At 52.9% G+C, this 22,964-nt stretch overlaps 2 protein-coding genes across 8 annotated transcripts; both read left to right on the top strand.

Annotated features, from left to right (window-relative positions):
• The first annotated feature begins 11 nt into the window (after positions 1-11).
• On the top strand, positions 12-14,764 carry NEK8 (NIMA related kinase 8). 7 transcript variants are annotated; one of them, XM_066363664.1, is made up of 17 exons: positions 111-475; positions 1,176-1,216; positions 1,314-1,358; positions 7,094-7,299; positions 7,536-7,768; positions 8,012-8,143; positions 9,380-9,588; positions 9,750-9,829; positions 9,913-10,094; positions 10,170-10,320; positions 10,738-10,814; positions 11,119-11,236; positions 12,573-12,723; positions 12,950-13,113; positions 13,213-13,371; positions 13,558-13,716; positions 14,081-14,764. In XM_066363664.1, the coding sequence occupies exons 4-17, from the start codon at positions 7,164-7,166 to the stop codon at positions 14,092-14,094; spliced, it is 1,965 nt and encodes a 654-aa protein (XP_066219761.1). In that variant the 5' UTR covers positions 111-475; positions 1,176-1,216; positions 1,314-1,358; positions 7,094-7,163; the 3' UTR covers positions 14,095-14,764. The 7 variants fall into 7 exon arrangements, with proteins under 7 accessions (XP_066219760.1, XP_066219761.1, XP_066219759.1 ...); XM_066363663.1 differs by lacking the exon at positions 111-475 and adding an exon at positions 12-27 and having other exon boundaries at positions 1,176-1,358; XM_066363662.1 differs by having other exon boundaries at positions 111-348; positions 1,176-1,358.
• A 544-nt stretch (positions 14,765-15,308) lies between these two features.
• Positions 15,309-21,329, top strand: TRAF4 (TNF receptor associated factor 4). The gene is made up of 7 exons (XM_066363657.1): positions 15,309-15,575; positions 18,479-18,530; positions 19,112-19,216; positions 19,285-19,446; positions 19,534-19,695; positions 19,773-19,928; positions 20,199-21,329. The coding sequence occupies exons 1-7, from the start codon at positions 15,433-15,435 to the stop codon at positions 20,829-20,831; spliced, it is 1,413 nt and encodes a 470-aa protein (XP_066219754.1). The 5' UTR covers positions 15,309-15,432; the 3' UTR covers positions 20,832-21,329.
• The last annotated feature ends 1,635 nt before the right edge of the window (positions 21,330-22,964 follow it).

Genomic DNA, 22,964 nt, shown 5'->3' with positions numbered 1-22,964 from the left:
GAGGCGTGGGATCGATTCCCTTACCTCGTAAGAAATGAGGTGGTTGTTTTTGGCGGAGAGTTAGCCAACCAGATTCTAGCGAACAGAGGAGCCAGGTCGGCAGTAGGGGGTGGGGTGGGAAAAGTGGGGGTGAGGGTGGAGGAGAGGAAAGTTGTAGTTGGGGGCTAAAGAAAAGTGCCGCAAGAGGAAGGAAAAGTCAGAAACCTGAGGCGTCAGACACCCAGGGGCCGAGAAGTTTGAATGTTTGCTTTGCTTCTCATGATGGCTCCAAGGTTACACATTAACCTCTGTAGGACTTCTGGGTCAATCAAGGCCCAATCGGTATATGTGAGAGTTCGAGTGTCCCAGGTGAGCGGCTTTCTGCCTTTGTGTTTGCTCCCAATCCCCTATGCTTACAGGGCAGCTTTGTCCACCAGCTAACACCGGCCAGAGCCCGCGAGGAGTCTTCCTGGGGCCCTTCTAGTGGACATTCCACGTGGGTAGATTTGGGCACTCTTTCCAGGGATGGGATGGGAATAAAAGATAAACACCCATTCCTCTTATTCCTCACCACTCAGAAACAGGGACTTAGCGAATCTCTATCCTCTTGCTCCTTAATTTAGTTTTTATTGACTCATTCAGAGAAGGAGGTGCCAGGGAGACACCTGGAATTAAACTGATTTCTAGTCAGGACCCTAAACAATCGTACTAACCTCTGGGCAGAAGCCTAGAACCCATATTGATCCAAAGCCCTTTCCTCTTCTCCCTGAAGCTTTTTGTTTTTATTTTTTCCCCCTGACTCTTTAAGATAGTAGTACATTCTACTCCCGTCTTCCCTTAAGGAGGTTCTCCTTAGCTGAGCAGTTTTTGTGTGTGTGTGTGGGGGGGGGGGGGGCTGAGAGTGCTGATGAGCGTGGTCGGGATAGCATGGAAACCGGTGTCACATTCACCGTAGGTGAATCAATTTACACAGATCGAGGTTTCCCTAATCCCTCTCTAGGCAAACACGAAACTAACAGGGTTCCCTGCTCGATAGGCCGAGAGAAACGCTCTCGGTTCAGTTTTGCTAGTGTTTATCGTTTGTGTGCAAATGAGAAGCTGCTCTCATTCTGAAACAGAGTCACTAGTGGGCAGAGAGAAGTCGGAGCTCGCTTCCACCTTCATTCAGCCTACTCAGGGCACCTCTCTGGTCTTAGGAAGCGTTGCGAGGGCCAGATGCAGCCACGAGTGTGAGAAGGTACCGTGCAGGGCATTGTGAAACGCGCTAAGAAATGGCATATCGCCCCTTCCTTCCTTGGACTCTGGAAATGTGACCCAGCGGATTTCGGTTGCAGAAACAGAGCAAAGACACAGAAAGAGATGCGAAGTTGAATCAACAAGTACGTATCTCCACTTGCCGCTCGGGGCAATTATCTTGCAGTGTAAGGGGCGTGGCTCTAGAGTAGGCAGGCCGCGCACGCGCATTGTCTGGGTGTCGGGGTTCCGGAAATGTAACCGAGAAATGAGATGGAGAAGTACGAGCGGATCCGAGTGGTGGGGAGAGGTGCCTTCGGGTGAGCCAGGGCTCTGGGGGAAGAAATTACTCAGGGGGAGGGAAAAGAAACCCCAACTTTGTCCCCGAAATTGCTGCCCGGTTAGCCCCGCCCCCGAGGCGTGAGCACCCACTCTGGGAAGCCCCGCCCAAACTTCCGGTCCCTCGCGGGCTGGGACACTGGCTTCGCTAGGGGTCACGCCCCTGGCAAGCCTGTGCTCCCCGGCAGTTTTCCGGTCTTGATTCCGGACTCATTCATTCAACAAATTCTGAGCGCCTACTATAACTGTTAGACTCTTGGAGCTGGGTATAGGATTAAGACCAAAACAAGCGTGCCTGACCGGGCGGTTGCACATTAGATAGAGTGTTGACCTAGGATGCTGAGGACCCAGGTTGGAAACCGGGAGGTCGCGGGCCTGAGCGTGGGCTCACCAGCTTCAGCGCCGGGGTCGTTCGTTTGAGCGTGGGATCATAGACAGGACCCCATGGGCGCTGGCTTTAGCCCAAAGGTCACTGGTTTGAGCCCAAGGTCTTTGGGTTGAGCAATGGGTCATCAGATCAGCTGGAGCACCCTGGTCAAGGCACCGATGAGAAAGCAATCAATAAACAACTCAAGTGCCACAACAGCAAGTTGATACTTCTCATGTCTCGCTCTGTCTGACCCTATCTCTCAATCTCTAAAAAAAACCCCAACAAGCCTGACCTGTGGTGGCGCAGTGGATAAAGCGTCAACCTGGAAACACTGAGGTTGCCGGTTCAAAACCCTGGCTTGCCTGGTCAAGGCACATATGGGAGTTGATGCTTCCTGCTCCTCTCCCTTCTCTTTCTCTCTCTCTCTCTCTCTCTCTCTCTCTCTCTCCCTCCCTCTCTCTCTCCCTCTCTCTCTCTCTCTCCCTCTCCTCTCTCAAATCAATAAATAAAAAAAATTAAAAACAACAACAAACAGGCGTGATCTTTTCCCGCTTACAGACTACAGGAAAGATGTACAATAAACAAGCCGTGAGAATAGGGTACACCAGGGAATTACTTATTTGGGGTAGTCAAGGGAATTTTTCTGAGAGATGAAGTTTAAAGCCAAGATTTGAGGAATGAAGACCAATCTGAAGGTGAAGGCAGAGCATTTCAAGTGGAGGAAACTATATCTCAGGGTGGGGAAAAAATCAGAGTATTCAAGGAACTAAGAAAAAGACTGGTGTAGTTGGAATGTCATGAGCAAGGTAAAAAATGCTACCCCCTTTTTAAAAACTTTATTTATTGCCTGACCTGTGGTGGTACACTTGATAAAGTGTCAACCTGGAACACTGAGGTCGCTGGGTAAAAACCCCAGGCTTGCCCAATTAAGGCACATATGGGAAGCAACTACTATGAGTTGATGCTTATTGCTTTCTCTTCCTTATTTCTCTCACCTGTCTGTCTCCTCTCTCTAAAAATCAATCAATAAAAAAGAAAAGAAAAGAAAAGAAAAGAAAAGAAAAGAAAAGAAGAACGCCTGACCAGGTGGTGGCACATTGGATAAAGCATTGGACTGGGAAACAAAGGACCCAGGTTCAAAATTCCAAGGTCACCTGGCTTGAGCATGGGCTCATCCAGCTTGAGCACAAGCTCACCAGCTTGAGGGTGGGGTCCTTGGCTTGACTGTGGGATCATAGATGTGACCTCATGGTCCCTGGCTTGAACCCAAAGTTCACTGGTTTGAAAGCCAAGGTCATTGGCTTGAGCAAGGGGTCACTCACTCTGCTGGAGCCCCTACCCCCATCAAGGTACATATGAGAAAGCAGTCAATGAACAACTAAGGAGCTGCAATGAGGAATTGATTCTTCTCATCTCTCTCCCTTCCTGTTTGTCCCTCTCTGTCTCTGTCACAAAAATAACACCAAAAAAAAAATTTTTTTTTAATTTTTACTTACTGATTTTACAAAGAGAGGAGGAGGAGAAGAATGAAAAGTATCAACTCATAGTTGGTTCACTTTAGTTGTTTATTGATTGCTGTCATATGTACCCCGATCTTGGCAAGCCCAGGGTTTCAAAGCTGCAACCTCAAGTAGATGCTGTATCATCCACTGCACCACCACAAGCCAGGCGATGCTACCCCTTTTAAAAGCACTCATTGGGTCTTTTGCTAATGACCCAATGAGCCTTCAAGAAAGGGCAAAGTAGCCTGACCAGGTGGTGGCGCAGTGGATAGAGCGTCGGACTGGGATGCAGAGGACCCAGGTTCGAGACCCCGGGGTCGCCAGCTTGAGCGCGGGCTCATCTGGTTTGAGCAAAAGCCCACCAGCTTGAACCCAAGGTCGCTGGCTCCAGAAAGGGGTTACTCGGTCTGTTGAAGGCCCATGGTCAAGGCACATATGAGAAAGCAATCAATGAACAACTAAGGTGTTGCAACGCACAATGAAAAACTAATGATTGATGCTTCTCATCTCTCTCTGTTCCTGTCTCTCTGTCCCTGTCTGTCCCTCTCTCTGACTCACTCTCTGTCTCTGTAAAAATAAATAGTTAATTAATTTTTTTAAAAAAAGGGCAAAGTAAAAACATTGCTTTTGGGTGAAACGCATAGCATGTTGTATTGTTTTCCTTCAATGGGTGGTGTAATAAGTTTTTTAAATTTTTTTAGCTTGACCAGGCCGTGGCATAGTAGACAGAGCATCAGCTGGGTTGCTAAGGACCCAGGTTAGAAACCCTGAGGTTGCTGACTTGAGTGTAGCCTCATCCAGCTTGAGTGCGGGGTCACTGGCTTGAGCCCAAGGTCACTGGTTTGAGCAAGGGGTCACTGGCTCAGCTAGAGCCCCCCACCCCCCAGTCAAGGCACATATGAGAAAGCAATCAATGAACAACTAAGGTGCTGCAACTATGAGTTGATGCTTCTCATCTCCCTTCCTGTCTCTCTCTTAAAAAAAAAATAGCTCTGGCTGCATACCTTAGTTGTTTACAGCATCGATCATCTGGAAGAGCTGAGGTTGAGGTACTGATTTGGTCCCCGGTCAGGGTACATACAGGAACAGATTGATGTTCCTTTCTCTTTCCCCCTTCCTCTCTTTTTAAAATCTATAAAATAAACATTAATTTTTTTTTAATTTTTATGTGAGGGTGAGGACCAGATTGTAGCCTTGTAAGCTCAAGTAGAGATTTTGAATTTATTTGCAGTGTAAAGAGAAGAGGTTTAATCGGAGGATATGGTATTGACATTATTTTCTATTTAAAAATATTAGGCTGCTGTGTGAAATTTAGTTTTTGAGGGTCACAAGAGTGATAAGGGCCATTTTGAAGGCTAGTACAGTGTTTTAGAGAAGAAATGGTGATATTTCCAAAGATTATAGCAGAGAACACAGTAAAATGGATGGGTTCACAATATTTTAGAGGTAGGAGCAGAATTTACTGATGTGTTAGTGTGAAATGGAGGAAAGATTCTTGTATGATTTTTATATCTGACTGTAATAACTGGGAGTTGGTAGTGTTATTTGCTGAGACAGATGAAGGAAAGGTTTCAGGGGCAGGAATCAAGAGTTTTATTTGTTAAATAAAGAGTTGAATTTGTTAAAATTTAGGATTCTTGTGAGATATTTAGGTAGAGATGAAAAGCAGGTAGTTTTATATGTGAGTCAGGCTCAGTGGAGAGGTCTGAGCTGGAGATATAAATTTGATACTTAGGCCTGACCAGGCGGTGGCGCAGTGGATAGAGCGTCGGACTGGGAGGCAGAGGACCCAGGTTCGAGACCCCGAGGTCGCCAGCTTGAGCGCGGGCTCCTCTGGTTTGAGCAAAAGCCCACCAGCTTGAACCCAAGGTCGCTGGCTCCAGAAAAGGGTTACTCGGTCTGCTGAAGGCCCACGGTCAAGGCACATATGAGAAAGCAATCAATGAACAACTAAGGTGTTGTAACGCGCAATGAAAAACTAATGATTGATGCTTCTCATCTCTCTCTGTTCCTGTCTGTCTGTCCCTGTCTATCCCTCTCTCTGACTCTCTGTCTCTGTAAAAAATAAAAATAAATAAAAATTGATACTTAGATGATCACCTAATATTCCATTCATTCAGCAGGTTCTTATTGAGCTCCTACTGTGTGCTGGGTTATGTACTAGGTTACGCACTGGGATATAGTAGTGAACAAGAAATAACAAGAACTCTGCTCTTATGGACACTGACCACAGACTTGAAAGGAAATATGAACAGCTTCCACTCATTGAGCATTATTTTTATTTTTTTTTTTTTTTAACAGGGATAGAGAGAGAGTCAGAGAGAGGAACAGATAGGGACAGACAGACAGGAACGGAGAGAGATGAGAAGCATCAATCATCAGTTTTTCGTTGCGACACCTTAGTTGTTCATTGATTGCTTTCTCATATGTGCCTTGACCGTGGGCCTTCAGCAGACCGAGGAACCCCTTTCTGGAGCCAGCGACCTTGGGTTCAAGCTGGTGGGCTTTTGCTCAAACCAGATGAGCCCGCGCTCAAGCTGGCGATCTTGGGGTCTCGAACCTGGGTCCTTCCGCATCCCAGTCTGACACTATCCACTGCGCTACCGCCTGGTCAGGCTCATTGAGCATTCTTATATGTCAGGCACTGCATTAAGTGCCTTACATGCAATTTCTTTTTTTATTTTATTTTATTTTATTTTTTATTTTATTTATTCATTTTTTTTTTTTAGAGAGGAGAGAGAGAGGGAGAGAGAGACAGAGAGGGAGAAGGGGGGAGGAGCTGGAAGCATCAACTCCCATATGTGCCTTGACCAGGCAAGCCCAGGGTTTCGAACCAGCGACCTCAGCATTTCCAGGTCGACGCTTTATCTACTGCGCCACCACAGGTCAGGTCTACATGCAATTTATTTGATGCCCTCAACAATCCTGTGAGGTCAATTCTGTTTTTCAGGTGATGATGTCACACAATTCAAGACCAGGTAATTAGTAAGAGGAGGAGCCAGAATTTGAACCCAGGCAGTCAACTTCAGAGTCTTTGGAAACTTAGAGATGAAGACTAATTTTGCCTCATTGTGCCTGTGGTAAAACTGAGTTAAATGACTTGCCTAAGATCTCACAAAGTTTTTTGTTGTTGTTTTTTTGTGTATTTTTCTGAAGTTGGAAACGGGGAGGCAGTCAGACAGACTCCCGCATGCGCCTGACCGGGATCCACCGGCATGCCCACCAGGGGGCAATGTTCTGCCCATCTGGGGCATTGCTCTGCTGCAACCAGGGCCATTCTAGCGCCTGAGGCAGAGGCCACGGAACCATCCTCAGTGCCCGGGCCAACTTTGCTCCAATGGAGCCTGGGCTGTGGGAGGGGAAGAGAGAGACAGAGAGGAAGGAGAGGGGGAGGAGTGGAGAAGCAGACGGGCACTTCTGTGTGCCCTGGCCAGGAATCGAACCTGGGACTCCTGCACGCCAGGCCGACGCTTTACCACTGAGCCAACTGGCCAGGGCCCAGATCTCACAAAGTTTGTGGTTAGTCCTCCCCATTCCTAAACTCAGTGTTCTGTGCACTTAGATGACCTCTTCATCTGGGTGCCAGTCCCCTCTCTTAAGTGTAGTCAGTCACCATCCTGATATGTGGCTGGAGGCTAAGCTGGTACCCACTGCAATCCTGTATCCTCAGGATTGTGCACCTGTGCCTGCGCAAGGCAGACCAGAAGTTGGTGATCATCAAGCAGATCCCAGTGGAACAGATGACCAAAGAAGAGCGACAGGCAGCCCAAAATGAGTGTCAGGTCCTTAAGCTACTGAACCACCCCAATGTCATTGAGTACTATGAGAACTTCCTGGAGGACAAGGCCCTCATGATTGCCATGGAATATGCACCAGGTAGGCCAGCCTCCTTGTACTGGCTGGATCCAGGGGCCTCACACCTCTGGGACAGACAGACAAGGATTAGCCAGCTTCCCTCCTTGGAATGGGCTTGGCTCAGGGTCAGAGGTATAGAATTCTGACCCCAGTAGTGTGACACTGGGAGGCCCTTGCCCTGTCTGGGTGTTTAGTTTCATAAGAAAAGTCTCAGGCCTGGAATAGACTAGATCTTGACTAGTCCCTTGTGGCTGCAGGTGGCACCCTGGCTGAGTTCATCCAAAAGCGCTGTAATTCCCTGTTGGAGGAGGAAACCATCCTGCACTTCTTTGTGCAGATCCTGCTTGCACTGCATCACGTGCACACCCACCTCATCTTGCACCGGGACCTCAAGACCCAAAACATCCTTCTTGACAAACATCGCATGGTTGTCAAGATTGGCGACTTTGGCATCTCCAAGATCCTTAGCAGCAAGAGCAAGGCCTACACGGTGCCTGGGCATGGAGGGGACCTCAAGGGTGCTGGAGGTTTTGAGAGCCAAGGGCCAAGGCCCACTCTGCAACCCTGTCTCCCACCCCAACCCCCAAGACCTTGGCTCCTTAGGCCCTGGCTGGGTTGTCCTGTAGAGGAAGCACTTTGGCCTGCTTTGGAGAAAAGCTTTCTCCAAGTGGGTCTATAGGCAGAGACCTTGGTCTTCCCTCCCTGGGCTGTAATATTAGATTCCCTCTTGCAGGTGGTGGGCACTCCATGCTACATCTCCCCTGAACTGTGTGAGGGTAAGCCCTACAACCAGAAGAGCGACATCTGGGCCCTAGGCTGCGTCCTCTATGAGCTGGCCAGCCTCAAGAGGGCCTTCGAGGCTGCGGTGAGTAAGCACTCCAAGATACAACTGGTAAATTTCTATCTCACTCCCCACCCCATAAAGTCCCAGCTCCACTGCTTCTGTGATTCTTCTCTTATGGCTGAGTCATGCCTTCCTCATCAGACAGGTGGATTACCTCAGGGCAGGGCTGTGGTTTCCCTTACTACATGTGTTCCTGAGGGTAGGGCTTGGGTCCTCCTTTTAAACTGTGGGCTCCCTAGTTGGGCTCCCCCATCAGAGTAGGAACCCTCTTTTCCCCCATCAGAGTAGGGACCCTCTTTATTTTTTTGTATTTTTCTGAAGTTGGAAACAGAGAGGCAGTCAGACAGACTCCCGCATGTGCCTGACCAGGATCCACCTGACATACCCACCAGGGGGCAATGCTCTGCCCATCTGGGGTGTTGCTCTGTTGCAACCAGAGCCATTCTAGCGCCTGAGGCAGAGGCCATAGAGCCATTCTCAGTGCCCGGGTCATCTTTGCTCCAGTGGAGCCTCGGCTGCTGGAGGGGAAGAGAGAGACAGAGAGGAAGGAGAGGGGGAGGGGTGGAGAAGCAGATGGGCGCTTCTCCTGTGTGCCCTGGCCGGGAATCGAACCCGGGACTCCTGCACGCCAGACCGATGTGCCAACCGGCCAGGGCTAGAGTAGGGACCCTCTTAAAAGCAAAACTTAAGTTTCCCCAACAACCTGGGTTTCTGAGGACATAGCTGCAGCTCCCCTATCAGAGGTTTTTTTTTTTCTTCTTTCTTTCTTTTACAGGGACAGAGAGAGAGTCTGAGAGAGGGATAGATAGGGACAAACAGGAACGGAGAGAGATGAGAAGCATCAATCATCAGTTTTTTGTTGTGACACCTTAGTTGTTCATTGATTGCTTTCTCATATGTGCCTTGACCGCAGGCCTTCAGCAGACCAAGTAACCCCTTGCTCGAGCCAGCGACCTTGGGTCCAAGCTGGTGAGCTTTTTGCCCAAGCCAGATGAGCCCGCGCTCAAGTTGGCGACCTCGGGTTCTCGAACCTGGGTCTTCTGCATCCCAGTCCGACGCTCTATCCGCTGCGCCACCGCCTGGTCAGGCCCTATCAGGGGTTTTTGAAAGCAGGGTTTGGATCATCTTGGGAGTGTCCTCACCAGATTGGTGGCTCCTGAGCAAAGAGCTGTGACCACCCATCAGATGAAGGTCTCCGGCTGGAGGCACTAAGAGCCTGAAAGCTCTGGCCAACTCCACAACTCGGTGCCTTCACAGAACCTGCCAGCGCTGGTGCTGAAGATCATGAGTGGCACCTTTGCACCCATTTCTGACCGGTACAGTCCTGAGTTGCGCCAGCTGGTCCTCAGTCTACTCAGCCTGGAGCCTGCACAGCGGCCACCACTCAGCCATATCATGGCACAGCCCCTTTGCATCCGTGCCCTTCTCAACCTCCGCACCGACTTGGGCAGCGTCCGCATGCGAAGGCCAGTGCAGGGAGTGGGGGAGGGGACCTTGGGCAATAGGGGCACCCAGTGGGAGCACAGTAAGACTGGAGCATAGGGGTCCTCAGGGCAAGTCTTCCATTCCTGCATGTGGGAATACCCGAGAGTCGGTCCATGTCCTGAGGCGCCTATCTGTCCAACAGGGTAGAGAAGTCCCTGGCCACCGGGCCACCCATGGCACCCGGCAGCACAGCGAGCAGGACCACCAGTGCCCGCTGCAGGGGTAAGTCCAGCTGACCTTCCGGGTCCCTATGGACACCATGCCATTTCCACCAGTTTAACAGGCCTGATGAGCTGTCTCCATAGGCGTCCCTCGAGGACCTACACGGCCAGCCATTCCACCACCACTGTCATCCGTGTATGCGTGGGGTGGGGGGCTCAGCGCTCCTCTGCGGCTGCCAATGCTCAACACGGAGGTTGTCCAGGTGGCCACTGGGCGTACGCAGAAGGCTGGCGTCACACGCTCTGGGCGCCTCATCCTGTGGGAGGTGAGCAAGCTGGGGGAGGTGGTTTAAGGAAGGGGTCGCTGAGGCTCTTACCTCGCCCTCCCTTCCGCTCTACAGGCCCCGCCCCTAGGCACTGCGGGAAGCGCCCTCCTCCCAGGGGCAGTGGAGCAGCAGCAGCCCCAGTTCGTCTCACGTTTCCTGGAGGGTCAGTCAGGTGTGACCATCAAGCATGTGGCCTGCGGGGACCTCTTCACAGCCTGCCTGACTGGTTAGCCCATCTGGAGACTACCCTGTAGGGACCCTGCTATGAGACCACCCCCCCCCCCCCAGTGCAACTTCCCTCTTTGCCCGTCATTTACAAACTGTTCATTTAATAATGCTTTCACTAGTTATCGAGCACCAGGGGTTTACTTACACAATATCTTTTACTCTTTACTATAAATCTGGAAAGGTAGCTATAGTTATCCCATTTGACATATCTGGAAACTAAGGCTCAGAGACTAAGTCATTTGTCCAAGTCACACTCTTGGGAAGAGATCCCTGTCCTTATCTCTCTCCCCCATTTCATTCTTCCAGCCTTAGCCTCCAACTTACTTTTTTCTTCTCCAACCCAAGATTGGACTGGTCTATCTGGATAAACAGCCTAATCTCTCTCCCTCCCTTTTCTCACTGCCCTCCTCCCAAGACCGAGGTATCATCATGACCTTTGGCAGTGGCAGCAATGGGTGCCTAGGCCATGGCAGCCTCAATGACATCAGTCAGGTGGGTGTTACATGTTCCTTGAGCAGTAGGAGGTAGGGGAGATGGCAAGGTGCCTGTGAGAGCTGACACCCGGGTTGGGGGTAGGGGGATCTTCAGCAACCACAGGTCCCTGTAGCTCCCGGGCTGCACCTGTTCTGGGCAGCATCAGGGGAAGTACAGAAAGACCAGGCTTCCCCAATTGTTGTTGTTGTGGTGGTGAGTTAAAGAGACAACCATCTCATGAGAATTTGCAGCCTGCAACTTTGTCCTTACAGGGAATGTTGAAATCCAGGCCCCTTGCCCACAGTTTCCTCTCTCTTTCTAGCCCACCATTGTGGAGGCCCTGCTGGGCTATGAGATGGTGCATGTGGCTTGTGGGGCCTCTCATGTGCTAGCTTTGTCCACTGAACGAGAACTATTTGCCTGGGGCCGTGGAGATAGTGGTAAGCTCTTCACCCTGTTCTAGCCACGAGCTCTATCTCATAGCACCCCCAGCCATGATTTGTTCCCCTTTGTACCCACCTTCTAACCCATGGCCCGTTTTCTCCTCCCTCTTTTCTCTGAAATTCCATTCATTTATTCATTCAGAAAACCTTTTTTTTTTCTTTTCTTTTTTTTTTATAGAGACAGAGAGAGAGTCAGAGAGAGGGATAGACAGGGACAGACAGACAGGAAAGGAGAGAGATGAGAAGCATCAATCATCAGTTTTTCGTTGCGACACCTTAATTGTTCATTGATTGCTTTCTCATATATGCCTTGACCATGGGCCTTCAGAAGACCAAGTAATCCCCTGCTTGAGCCAGAGACCTTGGGTCCAAGCTGGTGAGCTTTTGCTCAAACCAGATGAGCCCGCGCTCAAGCTGGTGACCTCGGGATCTCGAACCTGGGTCCTCAGCATCCCAGTCCGACGCTCTATCCACTGCGCCACCGCCTGGTCAGGCCCTTTTTTTTTTTTTTTAGGTGAGATGAGAGGAGATAGTAAGGTTGACTCTCGCATGTACCCTGACTGGGATCCACCCGGCAACCCCATCTGGGGCTGATGCTCGAGTAACGAGCTATTTTTAGCACCTGAGGCTGACACACTCAGATTAAACGAGCTATCCCAGTGCTGGGGGCCACGCTCAAACCAATTGAGGCACTGGCTGCAGGAGAAGAAGAGGGAGAGAAAGGGGAGAGAAGCAGATGGTCACTTCTCCTGTGTGCCCTGACCAGGAATCAAACCCCAGACATCCATATGCTAGGTCGATGCTCTATCCATTGAGCCACCAGCCAGGACTCATTCAGCAAACCTTTACTCATATCCACTATGTGCCCATCCTGTACTGGGTACTGAGACAAGATGAACAAGTTATCACTTCCTTCAGGTACTTCTGAGGGAGAGTTCATCCGTCCAGCAATATTTATTGTGGCCCTCTCTGGGTCAGGCATCAGGCTAGGCATTAAAACTAGAGATAGATTGGCTTCCTGTCCCCTTCGGGGCTCTGGTTAGGGAAGGGATGACACATCATCATGACAGAGGACACAGCATCAGGGCTCCCCCCAAGCTCCAGAGGTGTGGGAACTCAAGAAATAATAAGGGACTCCACCTGGAGAATTAATGGTGGCATCTGAACAGGGCCTTAAAGAAGGAATAGGATTTTGACCCAAAGAGGAGCCAAGGATGGGCATTCCAGGCTGAGGGGACAACTTTCACGCACAGTTACTGTCTCTTCATGCTCCTCATCCTGGTATCACCAAACCTAAAGCTCACACTAGCCCCATCCTTGTTTCTCTTTCTAGGCCGTCTGGGACTAGGCACCAGAGAGTCCCACAGCTCCCCCCAGCAGGTACCCATGCCCCCAAGACAGGAAGCCCAGCGAGTTGTATGTGGCATTGATTCTTCCATGATCCTCACTGTGCCTGGCCAAGTCCTGGCCTGTGGGAGCAACAGGTAAATAGGTGCCCCAGAATGACTAGACTGCCACCTTGCATCCTTGGCTGCTGATGCCCATTTGTCCCTGCCTCCCCAACCAGGGATTAGAAATAAGGAGGGCTGAGGGTGCTGTGGGTTCAACTCAGGGTAGGATCTGTCCCTGGTACCTCAGCTCAGATGGGTGGAAGCAGGACAGGCTATACAAACTGTGTCATTTGGGCTTGGCTTCTGGCTCTGCCCTTAGGTTCAACAAGCTGGGCCTGGACCACCTCTCCCTGGGGGAGGAGCCTGCCTCCCACCAGCAAGTGGAGGAGGCTCTGAGCTTCACACCACTGGGTTCTGCACCCCTGGACCAGGAGCCCCTGCTGAGTGTGGACCTGGGCACTGCTCATTCAGCTGCTGTGACTGGTGAGTAGGAGCTGGACAGGGAGGCAGAAGGGGATTCTCCTGGCCTCTTTGGGATTTCAGTTGAGGAACCCTTTTTCTTTCTGTCCTCTTCCTTTACAGCCTCTGGTGACTGCTATACTTTTGGCAGCAATCAACATGGGCAGTTGGGTACCAATGCTCGCCGGGTCAGCCGGGTACCTTGTCAAGTCCAAGGCCTCCAGGGCATCAAGATAGCAATGGTGGCCTGTGGGGATGCCTTCACTGTAGCCATTGGGACAGGTGATTAGTGGGCACTGCGGGGGCAGGTAGGGGCATGGGCAGGTCCATGGGCAGTGGGGAGTTATCTAGTCCAGGGTTACTGAACTCAGCAACCTCATACTGTGGCCAGGACAGCAGTCTCGGAGGACAGCTGCTCTCTAAGCTGTGTCCTCTTCCTGTTTCCATCTTTGGGATTCTCTCTGACAGAAGGTGAAGTATACTCTTGGGGCAAAGGGGCCCGAGGTCGACTGGGAAGGAGGGATGAGGATGCTGGACTCCCTCGTCCAGTGCAGCTGGATGAGACACACCCCTACACAGTGACTTCTGTGTCCTGTTGCCATGGAAATACTCTCCTGGCTATTCGGGGTGAGTTATAACCTTTTCCACCTCACCCACCCAGGGTTAACCCAGTTGGCTCCTGCCCACACCCCTTTCTCTAGTGGCCACAGCCCAAATCACTAAAAGCATCTTTAGCCCCCAAATAAAAGAAAGCAGAAGCTGTAGGGAAAAACTGAGTTTCTTGCCTGGGGTGGGCAAGGGTGGACACTTTGGGCCTCTTTGAAAGGCTGGCTGCCTTCACTGCCCTGAAGGCCCCAAATGCATTTTTAGTTTGAACCTTTATTTCTGATCTGGCAGAGTTCAGGGCTCAGTGTGGAAGTGGGAACAGAAGTAGGTAATGCTTGTTGGAGGCACTGTGAGGCTACAGAGGTTTCTCTCTTGTACTCCTTAGCCGTCACAGATTAGCCGGTACCCCTATGAGGTACCTGGATACAACTCTGGACCACCCAGATGCTGCTTCTCCTCTGAATGTTCTTGAAAAGTACAGGTGCCTGAGGCACGACTGTCCCCACCTGCACTCCCTGGATTGTGTCCACTGGGATATAAGAACTAGTGAAGCCCCTGTGCTGCTTTTGGCCCTGGATATGTCAAACTCAACCCACCCTATTCCCCTAACATTTCTCTTTTCCCTCCCCACACCTTCTTAAGTCAATGCCCCCAGGGTTCAGCTTGGCTAGAGTTGGAAACCAGACCTAACGTTTTGAATGCAGGGTGGTCTTCAGAGCCTTGGCAGAAAAAGACTGGAGGTGAATGTGGCTCCACCCAGACCCTGCCCCTTTCCTCAGCCCCATTAGAAAATGAGGCCCTGGCGCCCACTGGGACAGCAGCTCAGTGCTTCGGAGCAGGCAAGCCCGGGCCAGCCTGGACCTGCCTGGACTGGCCATTCCACTGGTCTGGCCTGTGCATTGCCTGGGGCAAGGAGGTCTGAGGGAACTGCTGTCACCCGCATCCCTGCGGAAGGTTGCCCCTCACTCCTTGTCTTTCCTTCAAAACAGGTCAGGGGAAAGGGTAACTGGCTGGACCAGACTCGTTTCCAGATGACTGGGAAATAGTGCCAATAAAAACATCAGCTGCCTGCCTAGAGTGTGGTCTCTTCAGGAGGGGGGAGTGGCTTCCCAACACCCCAGGGTTGGGCTGGGCCCCGATCTCAGCCGTGGTCAAAGAAGGAATGTGGGCGCTGCCTAAGGCTGGGGCCGAGTTTCCTCTGGTCCAGCGCCCAGCCCTGCCTCCCCTTCCCAGCCGGGGTCCCAAGATCTGGTTGCCAGGCTTCGGCTGCCTAGCACCTGGAAGCTGGAGTCCCGGGCTCCTGGGCGACACGTGGCCCCCGAGACCGAGCGGTACACTCGGGAGACACGAACCTTTGTGGCGCGGTCCGGCCCGTCCTCCGGGCCCTCTATCCCATCCAACATCAGGGTCCCTCCTTCCCCTCCCTAGTTGGGGAGGAGCGGATCCAAGACCTCTCTTCCCAGGGGGAAAGAGGAGCCTCTGTTCCGGGGAGGGTGCAAGCCTGGCCAACTGCCGACCTCGAAGTCGCGAGCTCGCGGGGTGGGAGGGCAGGGGGTGGGACCGGCACTAGGACCAAGCGGGCGCGGCTCCGCCCCCTCTTCCGGCCGGCGGGCGGGAGTGCCGAGCTCAGGCCGCAGCCAGCAGTCGGCGCCGCCCGGAGCCGGGAGCGCGGCCCGAGCGAGGCGCGGGCTGTGGGGCCGCCGCGTGCTGGGCCCCGCTCGCCCGTGCCCGCCCGTCATGCCCGGCTTTGACTACAAGTTCCTGGAGAAACCCAAACGGCGGCTGCTGTGTCCGCTGTGCGGGAAGCCCATGCGCGAGCCCGTGCAGGTTTCTACCTGCGGCCATCGCTTCTGCGACACCTGCCTGCAGGAGTTCCTCAGGTGCGGGCCGGGGGTAGGGGGCGGATGGCCGGTGTGGGAGGGGACACCGCATGGGGAGGGGCCCAGGCCGGAGGCACGCCGGGTCTTTGCGCCTTGGCCGGTGACCTCAGGGGCGCCCATCATGACATCACGGGGCGGCGGTGACGTCGGCCCCGAGGGAGAACCCCACGCACTAATCCATAGGGTTCCGGGTGCCATCGACTCCCGAGCCCGTTCGGAAAAATTCAGTGCCTTTCTGTGCAGTGGAGGTGGGAAAAAACGCCCTTCCTGACCCGTGGCCGGCCCTTCCCCCTCACCTGGGAGCCACAGCGGCCTCATCCTTGAACTTTGAATCCTTCTGGGAAGAGGAAGACAAAACCCTCCCTCCTGCTCTGCACCTTAAACCTCCGGAGTTTCCACCTATCTAACTAACCTCTTTTGGTTCTTATAACACTACAAGAACGGCAGCTATTGTTCTTCCATTTCACAGAGATTCAAAGAAAGGCTGCGACTTGCCCATGGTCACACGGTTTCTTAAAGGCTTATCTGGGATTTAAGTCCAGTGTGTGTGTGGTCACACAATAGAGGGAGGACTGTCATACTCAGATCCCCCCTGAAGCAGGAACCTTTTGGGTGTCCCTCCTGCTCCTGAGGGTCTTGAGTACCACGGATGGTCTATAGATGTTAGGAAGGGGATCGCACCCTGGATGTTCTCTTAGGACCCTGGTCACCTCTTGGCTCTTGGCATCCGTTGAGTTCAGGGTTCCCTGTAGTCTTGAATCTCCTGCCCACAGTAGGAATTGCTCAGGCCGGGTGTGGGGAGGTTGTATCCCAAGATCACTGGGGAAGGCTGGGTCAGCCACTGCCATGTGTCAGGAGGCTGTTTGCTGAGGGGAATGGACAAGAGCGGCTCTTGGGTTCCTCCTGCCTTTAGTGCACTCTCCCTCCCTCCTCTCCGCTATCCTCTGCAGCCCCTAGCCTGGTGGAAATCTCAGCAGGCCCTTTGTTTTCTGTTCCCTGCAGCCTGGGCTGGCTCCTGCCCTCACATATGCTCCTATACAAACTGCTGTGCTGCCCCCTCCTCCTTTTCCCTCACCCTCCTTCCTCCTCCCTTTAGTGTACACATACTCCCCTACAGACACACAGTCCCATTGTCTTCTCCAGTGCCCTTCCCCAGCCCTCTGGTTTCCAGATGAGGCCAGCTGAGCAACCCCCACTGCCTCAGGGAAGGATCCAAGAGGGGGCTGCTAGGCCCCTTTCCCTCCCCCTCCTCTGTCCCTCTGCTGCTTCTGCCCCTCCTCCTCCAGGAAATCCCCTCTTCCTCTCCCACAGCCCCCTCCCCCCATCCTGTCTTCTCCCCTGGGCCTGGGCCTCCAACTGCACAGCTTGGAGCAGTCTGCCTCTGCCTCCCCCCTTTCCCCTAGTGTCTGAATTTTGCTGCTGAGGCCCCTGGAGGGAGGAGGGAGGCTCTGCCCCTCACCACATGAACCCGTACAAGCAAGGGTGTCCATAGTACTGGTGGGACCTTTGTCCGCCAAGCTGCCCAGTTTAATCTTCTGCCTGAAGCCTGAGGACTTGCCTCAGTCCCCTTGGTCTCCAAAACTATTAAGTCAGCACATTCCTGAAGCAGCCAAGCTGACCCTCCTCCCCCATGGCCCACCCCTCCTTCCCCGCCAGGTTGGTCCAGGAAGGCTGGTTGCCCTGTGGGTATGGGCACACCTCATCAGTGCCTGGGCATGTATTCTTTGCATTGGTGGCATGGCCAATGATAGCAGTGGTGTCAGGGAGAGGAGATAGGTGCTAGAAATCCTTTGCGCATCTGGGGCATGAACTGCCCAGGTCCTACAAAGTACCATTTTGGACAGGACCGCCATGTGGCCTCTGCTTCTGCCTGATTCCTGCCTACCTCCCACATAACTGACTCAGACCTGCCAGAAATGCCATGCCCAAGGGCCTTCAGTTCTGCTGGGTGAGCCCTTGCTCTGCCTAGGCTATGCCAGTATGTGTGACTGGTCCTGGCTGAGGTCAGCAAGGCCATGTTGGTGGAAGGAGGCATGCCAGCAGGTCCTTTGAGTGCTGGCAGCCCTGCAGGGATGGGTGGAGAAGAAGGGCACCTGGCAGGGTCATCAGGCTTCAGATCATGCCGGGCTGTGAGCAGAGCCTTGGCTGTGCTTGCCTGGACAATTTTTCTTGCCCTAGCCTCTCTTCTGTGTGCTGTACAGTAGAGCAGCGCCTATCTGAGCTGTGGAATCAGGCAGACATATCCAGGGGCTGCTTCAGCTGTAGCCTCAGTTCTTTCATCTGCAAAATGGGGATGGATAGGATATTCAGCCCTTTCTTAAAACAGGTAGTGAGGAGGACTCTATGGGAGTGTAAACACAGTGCCTTGGAGTCTTTCCTCCTCTTTGCTTTAGGAGACACACCCTCATAAGAAGGTGTGGTAAGGTGGCCCCAAGCTGACCTTTGCCAAGGGTTCTCGGCCTGGCACCCTCATAGGGGCTGGGAAGCCCTGGCATTTAATCTCAGCCCATCCCTGTTCACCCTGCCCCCCCCCCCCATCAGCTTTCAGCCCAGCCAGTGAAAACTAACCTGGGGGGAGGGGATGGCTGGGCAGCCTGTTCTTTTCCAGTCCAGCTGCCATCCTGGGGGGAGGGGTGCCAGCTGCCACCTGTTGGCCAAATGCTGTCTGAGGCAGCTGTCTCTGCCTCCACTGGGCCCGGAACTTACCTCCCCAGGACAAGAGCAAGGATCCTCTGGGTTGGGTCCTAGGGAAGGCAGCACCCTCAGAACTCAGTTTGCCCTCTCAGGGCAGGCTAAGAATTTGTCTGTTGAGGAAAGGAGGCTGCCCTGGTTGAGGGGGTGGAGCCTGGGGATCTTGCTTCCCATAGTGTGGAGCCTGGACCCTGTCCCCTCTCCTTTCACAGTGAAGGAGTCTTCAAATGCCCCGAGGACCAGCTTCCTCTGGACTATGCCAAGGTGAGTCCACAGTGCCACGCAGAGGCCCAGGTACAGGATGTTGCCCTTGGTGGAGGCTGGAGCTGGTGGCAGCCAGTAGGCTCAGGGCCAATGTCAACCTAGTGCTTTGGAATCGTGCACCCCCACAAGGGTGGCCTGTTCCCTCCCACCAGGCCAGTTTGCAAATGTGTGTATTTGCCCTGGAGGGCAGGCACAATGCCCAGCCTGTGGGGGTGCACAGAGCTGCTCTGTGCCCATAAGAAGAAGTGCGCCCCTCCCCTCCGGGCAACAGGCAGACCTGTGGCTGAGGGCCAGGACCCCTCAACCAGAGGGAAGGAAGCAGAGGGTTTGGGGGCTGTTTGCAACTAAGCAGGCTGATTGGCTGCCACTTCAAAGGGAGTGTCATAAGCAGGCATGCTGGGGACCCCAGGATCCAGCAACAGAGCAGATGCTGCCTGCTGTGCCCTTTATCCCTGGACATGGTGGGGGGGGGGGAAGAATAGGTTCTGAGGTAGAGCTAGTCTATCTGAGTGTGAAGGAGGCAGGAAGCAGGGACTGTAGCAGGCTCTGACCCGGACCAGTGCCCTCCTCCCTGTTCCCAGATCTACCCAGACCCAGAGCTGGAGGTACAGGTATTGGGCCTGCCTATCCGCTGCATCCACAGTGAGGAGGGCTGCCGCTGGAGTGGACCCCTTCGTCACCTACAGGTGAGGCTCTGATGGGGGTGGGGACTACCCCTCCCTTAGCAGGCACTAACTGCAGCCCTTCCCACCAGGGTCACCTGAATACCTGCAGTTTCAATGTAGTCCCCTGTCCCAATCGCTGCCCCGCCAAGCTGAGCCGCCGAGACCTGCCTGCACACTTGCAGCACGACTGCCCCAAGCGGCGCCTCAAGTGCGAGTTTTGTGGCTGTGACTTCAGTGGGGAGGCCTTTGAGGTGGGTGAGGCCTGGCTGAAGGTAGAGGGAAAGTGGGGCCCATGGTGGTTCAGGGATCCCTTAACTCGGCCCCTCTGGCATTTTCAGAGCCACGAGGGTTTGTGTCCCCAAGAGAGCGTGTACTGTGAGAACAAGTGTGGTGCCCGCATGATGCGGCGGCTGCTAGCCCAGCATGCCACCTCTGAGTGCCCCAAGCGTACCCAGCCTTGCGCTTACTGCACCAAGGAGTTCGTCTTTGACACCATCCAGGTGAGGCCCTTCCTGAACTGGGTTGTGGGGCAGGTAGCAAGGAGTCAGGCTACTGACTACTGTCTCTGCGGCCCTAGAGCCACCAGTACCAGTGCCCGAGGTTGCCTGTGTCCTGCCCCAACCAGTGTGGTGTGGGCACTGTGGCTCGGGAGGACCTGCCAGGCCACCTGAAGGACAGCTGTAGTACTGCCTTGGTGCTATGTCCATTTAAAGACTCCGGCTGCAAGCACAGGGTGAGATGCCCCTTCTTTCTGTCAGCCCCCTTCTTGGTCCTTGAAGCCTCAAACAGACTTTGAGGCCCGAGGCCCTGGTGGTCCCTGTTCTGCTGCTCTGAAGCTTTCCATTATTCCCCTGCTGGCCAGCTTCAGCTTCCTCCCGGTGCCCTCCACCTTCCGCAGTGAGCCAGGAGCCTGCCACCCTGTACCCACTCCTTCCCTCTACCTGGGGCCTGCCGCACTGATAACTCTCCTTCCTTCCCTCATGGTTCGGGGCTTTGCCAACAGTGCCCTAAGCTGGCAATGGCACGGCATGTGGAGGAGAGTGTGAAGCCCCACCTAGCCATGATGTGTGCCCTGGTGAGCCGGCAGCGGCAGGAGCTGCAGGAGCTGCGGCGAGAGCTGGAGGAGCTGTCGGTGGGCAGTGATGGCGTGCTCATTTGGAAGATTGGCAGCTATGGGCGACGGCTACAGGAGGCCAAAGCCAAGCCCAACCTTGAGTGCTTCAGCCCGGCCTTCTACACACATAAGTATGGCTACAAGCTGCAGGTGTCTGCATTCCTCAATGGCAATGGCAGTGGGGAGGGCACCCATCTCTCGCTCTACATTCGTGTGCTGCCAGGTGCCTTTGACAATCTCCTTGAGTGGCCATTTGCCCGCCGCATCACCTTCTCCCTGCTGGACCAGAGTGACCCTGGGCTGGCTAAGCCACAGCATGTCACTGAGACTTTTCACCCTGACCCAAACTGGAAGAATTTCCAAAAACCAGGCACTTGGCGGGGCTCCCTGGACGAGAGTTCTCTTGGCTTTGGTTACCCCAAGTTCATCTCCCACCAAGATATCCGCAAGCGAAACTACGTGCGGGATGATGCAGTCTTCATCCGTGCCTCAGTTGAATTACCCCGAAAGATCCTCAGCTGAGCAGACAGGGCTCCAGGAGAAAGGGGGGGTGGTGGTGGAACACAACCTCTGTCGGGCACTGGCTGAACCTAGAGAGGGGGCAGGACCCCCTTTCAGCTGCTTCTGAAGCCCAGGTTCTGTTACCCTATTCCTCCTCCCTGCCCCCTTCCTTACCACCCTCAGGTGCCTCCTATTGGTGCTTCAGCCCTGGCCCCTGTGGAGCTGGTCTTAGGGTCGTTAAGGGCTTGGAAACAAGTGATCCTAGGACCTATCTGCTCTCCTGGGCAGGGCAGGTATGCCTTGGTGCCGGCCACACTCTGCCTGGACTGAGGTGCCTGCTGGTGCTATGTCCCAAGAGCCATAGGGGGGTGGGGGAGTTGGGTAGTTAAAGAATCTGTCTTGAAATCTGATTTCTCTTCCCTTTTCTCCAGCTGTGCCCTCTCTGGTTATTTATTTACTCAGTGCCAGGAGGGCACAGCAGGGGAGCCCTGATTTTTAATAAATCCTGAATTGTATTTATTAATTTGGTTCCAGTCTGACTCATGGGTTGGTTAGGGCCCTGGAAGGCTGGGCCCAACTGTGAAGGCAAAGAACCAGTCTGGATAGGCTGCTGCCACTGCGGCCCCAGGATTCAGCTGCCCTGCTGGGTTGCCCTCTGGTGGGCGATAAGGGAAGTGCATCAGGCTTTGTATGGAAGAGATGCCTGCTGCTCCCCTCTGGCGGTTAGGTGGGGGAGGTGCAAGTTCTCAACATTTTATAAAACTGGGGTCCAAGATACATAGCCCACCAAGACTAGTTAGTGCCTCTCCCCCAGCCAAATCTTTCTTGATCTAATGCTAATACTTTCATATGGCTGACAGTGCTAAGCACTTTATATGCGTTATTTCATTTAATACAACAGTCAAGCTTTTATCACCATAATAGACTTGTTAGTAGGCTGTAGTAAAGGTTTAATGAGACAAAGCACGTTCCTAGCACAAAATTAGTGCTTAATGAATGTTAACCTAACTCCAAAGGCCAGCCCACATCCAGAGACTAAAATGAGCAAAGGGCCTTCAAGGTGTACAAAGCACATGAATTTTCTCATCCACACTCATTTTTCATATAAGCCTCAATGGGTACCTACTAGTGATTATCCACATTTGACTGGTGAAGTAGGAACAGAATGAATTGACTTCAGTGATCTTTTAGCTGCTTTGGGGCAGGGCTTAGATTCTGTTTCAAGCTCCCAACAATCACTGGAAGTATAGCTCCCTTTACTTTTGCCAATAGTTAATTTGGGTTTGGATCCTTGCTGTGCTTCCTTTTTGGAAAGGTCCTTTGCTATATGAGGGGCATCTTTGCTCTCACTGATAAAATCAGAGCAATCCTGCTTACCTAGATTGGTTGTAACCAACCAGTAGGTAATAGTTCTTGGATGGCCCTAAGAGACTCAATAATGGAAACATCTAGTACAGGCAAAGTGAAAGGGCTGTATCTTGCCTTCACAAGGAGCCCTTCTCAGAAAGTGACAGGAAAGGATAGCCTGAGAGAGCCAGCCTGGGAAACTAATCAGCTTAGGCTTCAGCTTCAAAAGATCAAGTTTACTGGTCTAGCAGGACACTGTGGCCCTGGCTGCCTTTCTGATAGACCACTACTTCACCAGAACTATCTTGGTACAGTGATGCCTGGAAGATGGTAGGGATAACCACAGTCTCTAGCAGAAGAAATGCCTTAAGCACTTGTTTCAGGGAACAGGTGAAACTCTTTCCTAGAAGTCAAACACCCTGGATCAAGGTTGGGCTCTGCTGGCAAGATTGCCACAGCACCATTCCAGGGGAACACACCTTCTAGAGTTTGTGCAACAGTGGGATATTATAGTCAACCCCATACTCGGGCCTATTCCTCATTACAGTGCTGTTGTAGGAAGTCATGGTTGTCTTGTGGAACTCAGGCCAGGTTTTGTATTGAAGTGTGAGCTGGACCACCCTCCCCCCAACTCCTACCCCAGGAATTGTTGACTGTGGAGGCTGAGTTAGCTCACTGTCAACTTGACCTTTATGACCTTGGGCTGACTGCAGATTTCATCTGACACAGGCATAAGAGGGCATTCTTTCACAGGGATGGCACAGAGAGTAAAGGAAAGCACTTTCACAAAAGGACAAACCAGATACA

The sequence above is a fragment of the Saccopteryx leptura genome, chromosome 2, assembly GCF_036850995.1.
Source record: "Saccopteryx leptura isolate mSacLep1 chromosome 2, mSacLep1_pri_phased_curated, whole genome shotgun sequence".
NCBI lineage: Eukaryota > Metazoa > Chordata > Mammalia > Chiroptera > Emballonuridae > Saccopteryx > Saccopteryx leptura.
This window is presented reverse-complemented; position numbering and strand designations above follow the sequence as displayed.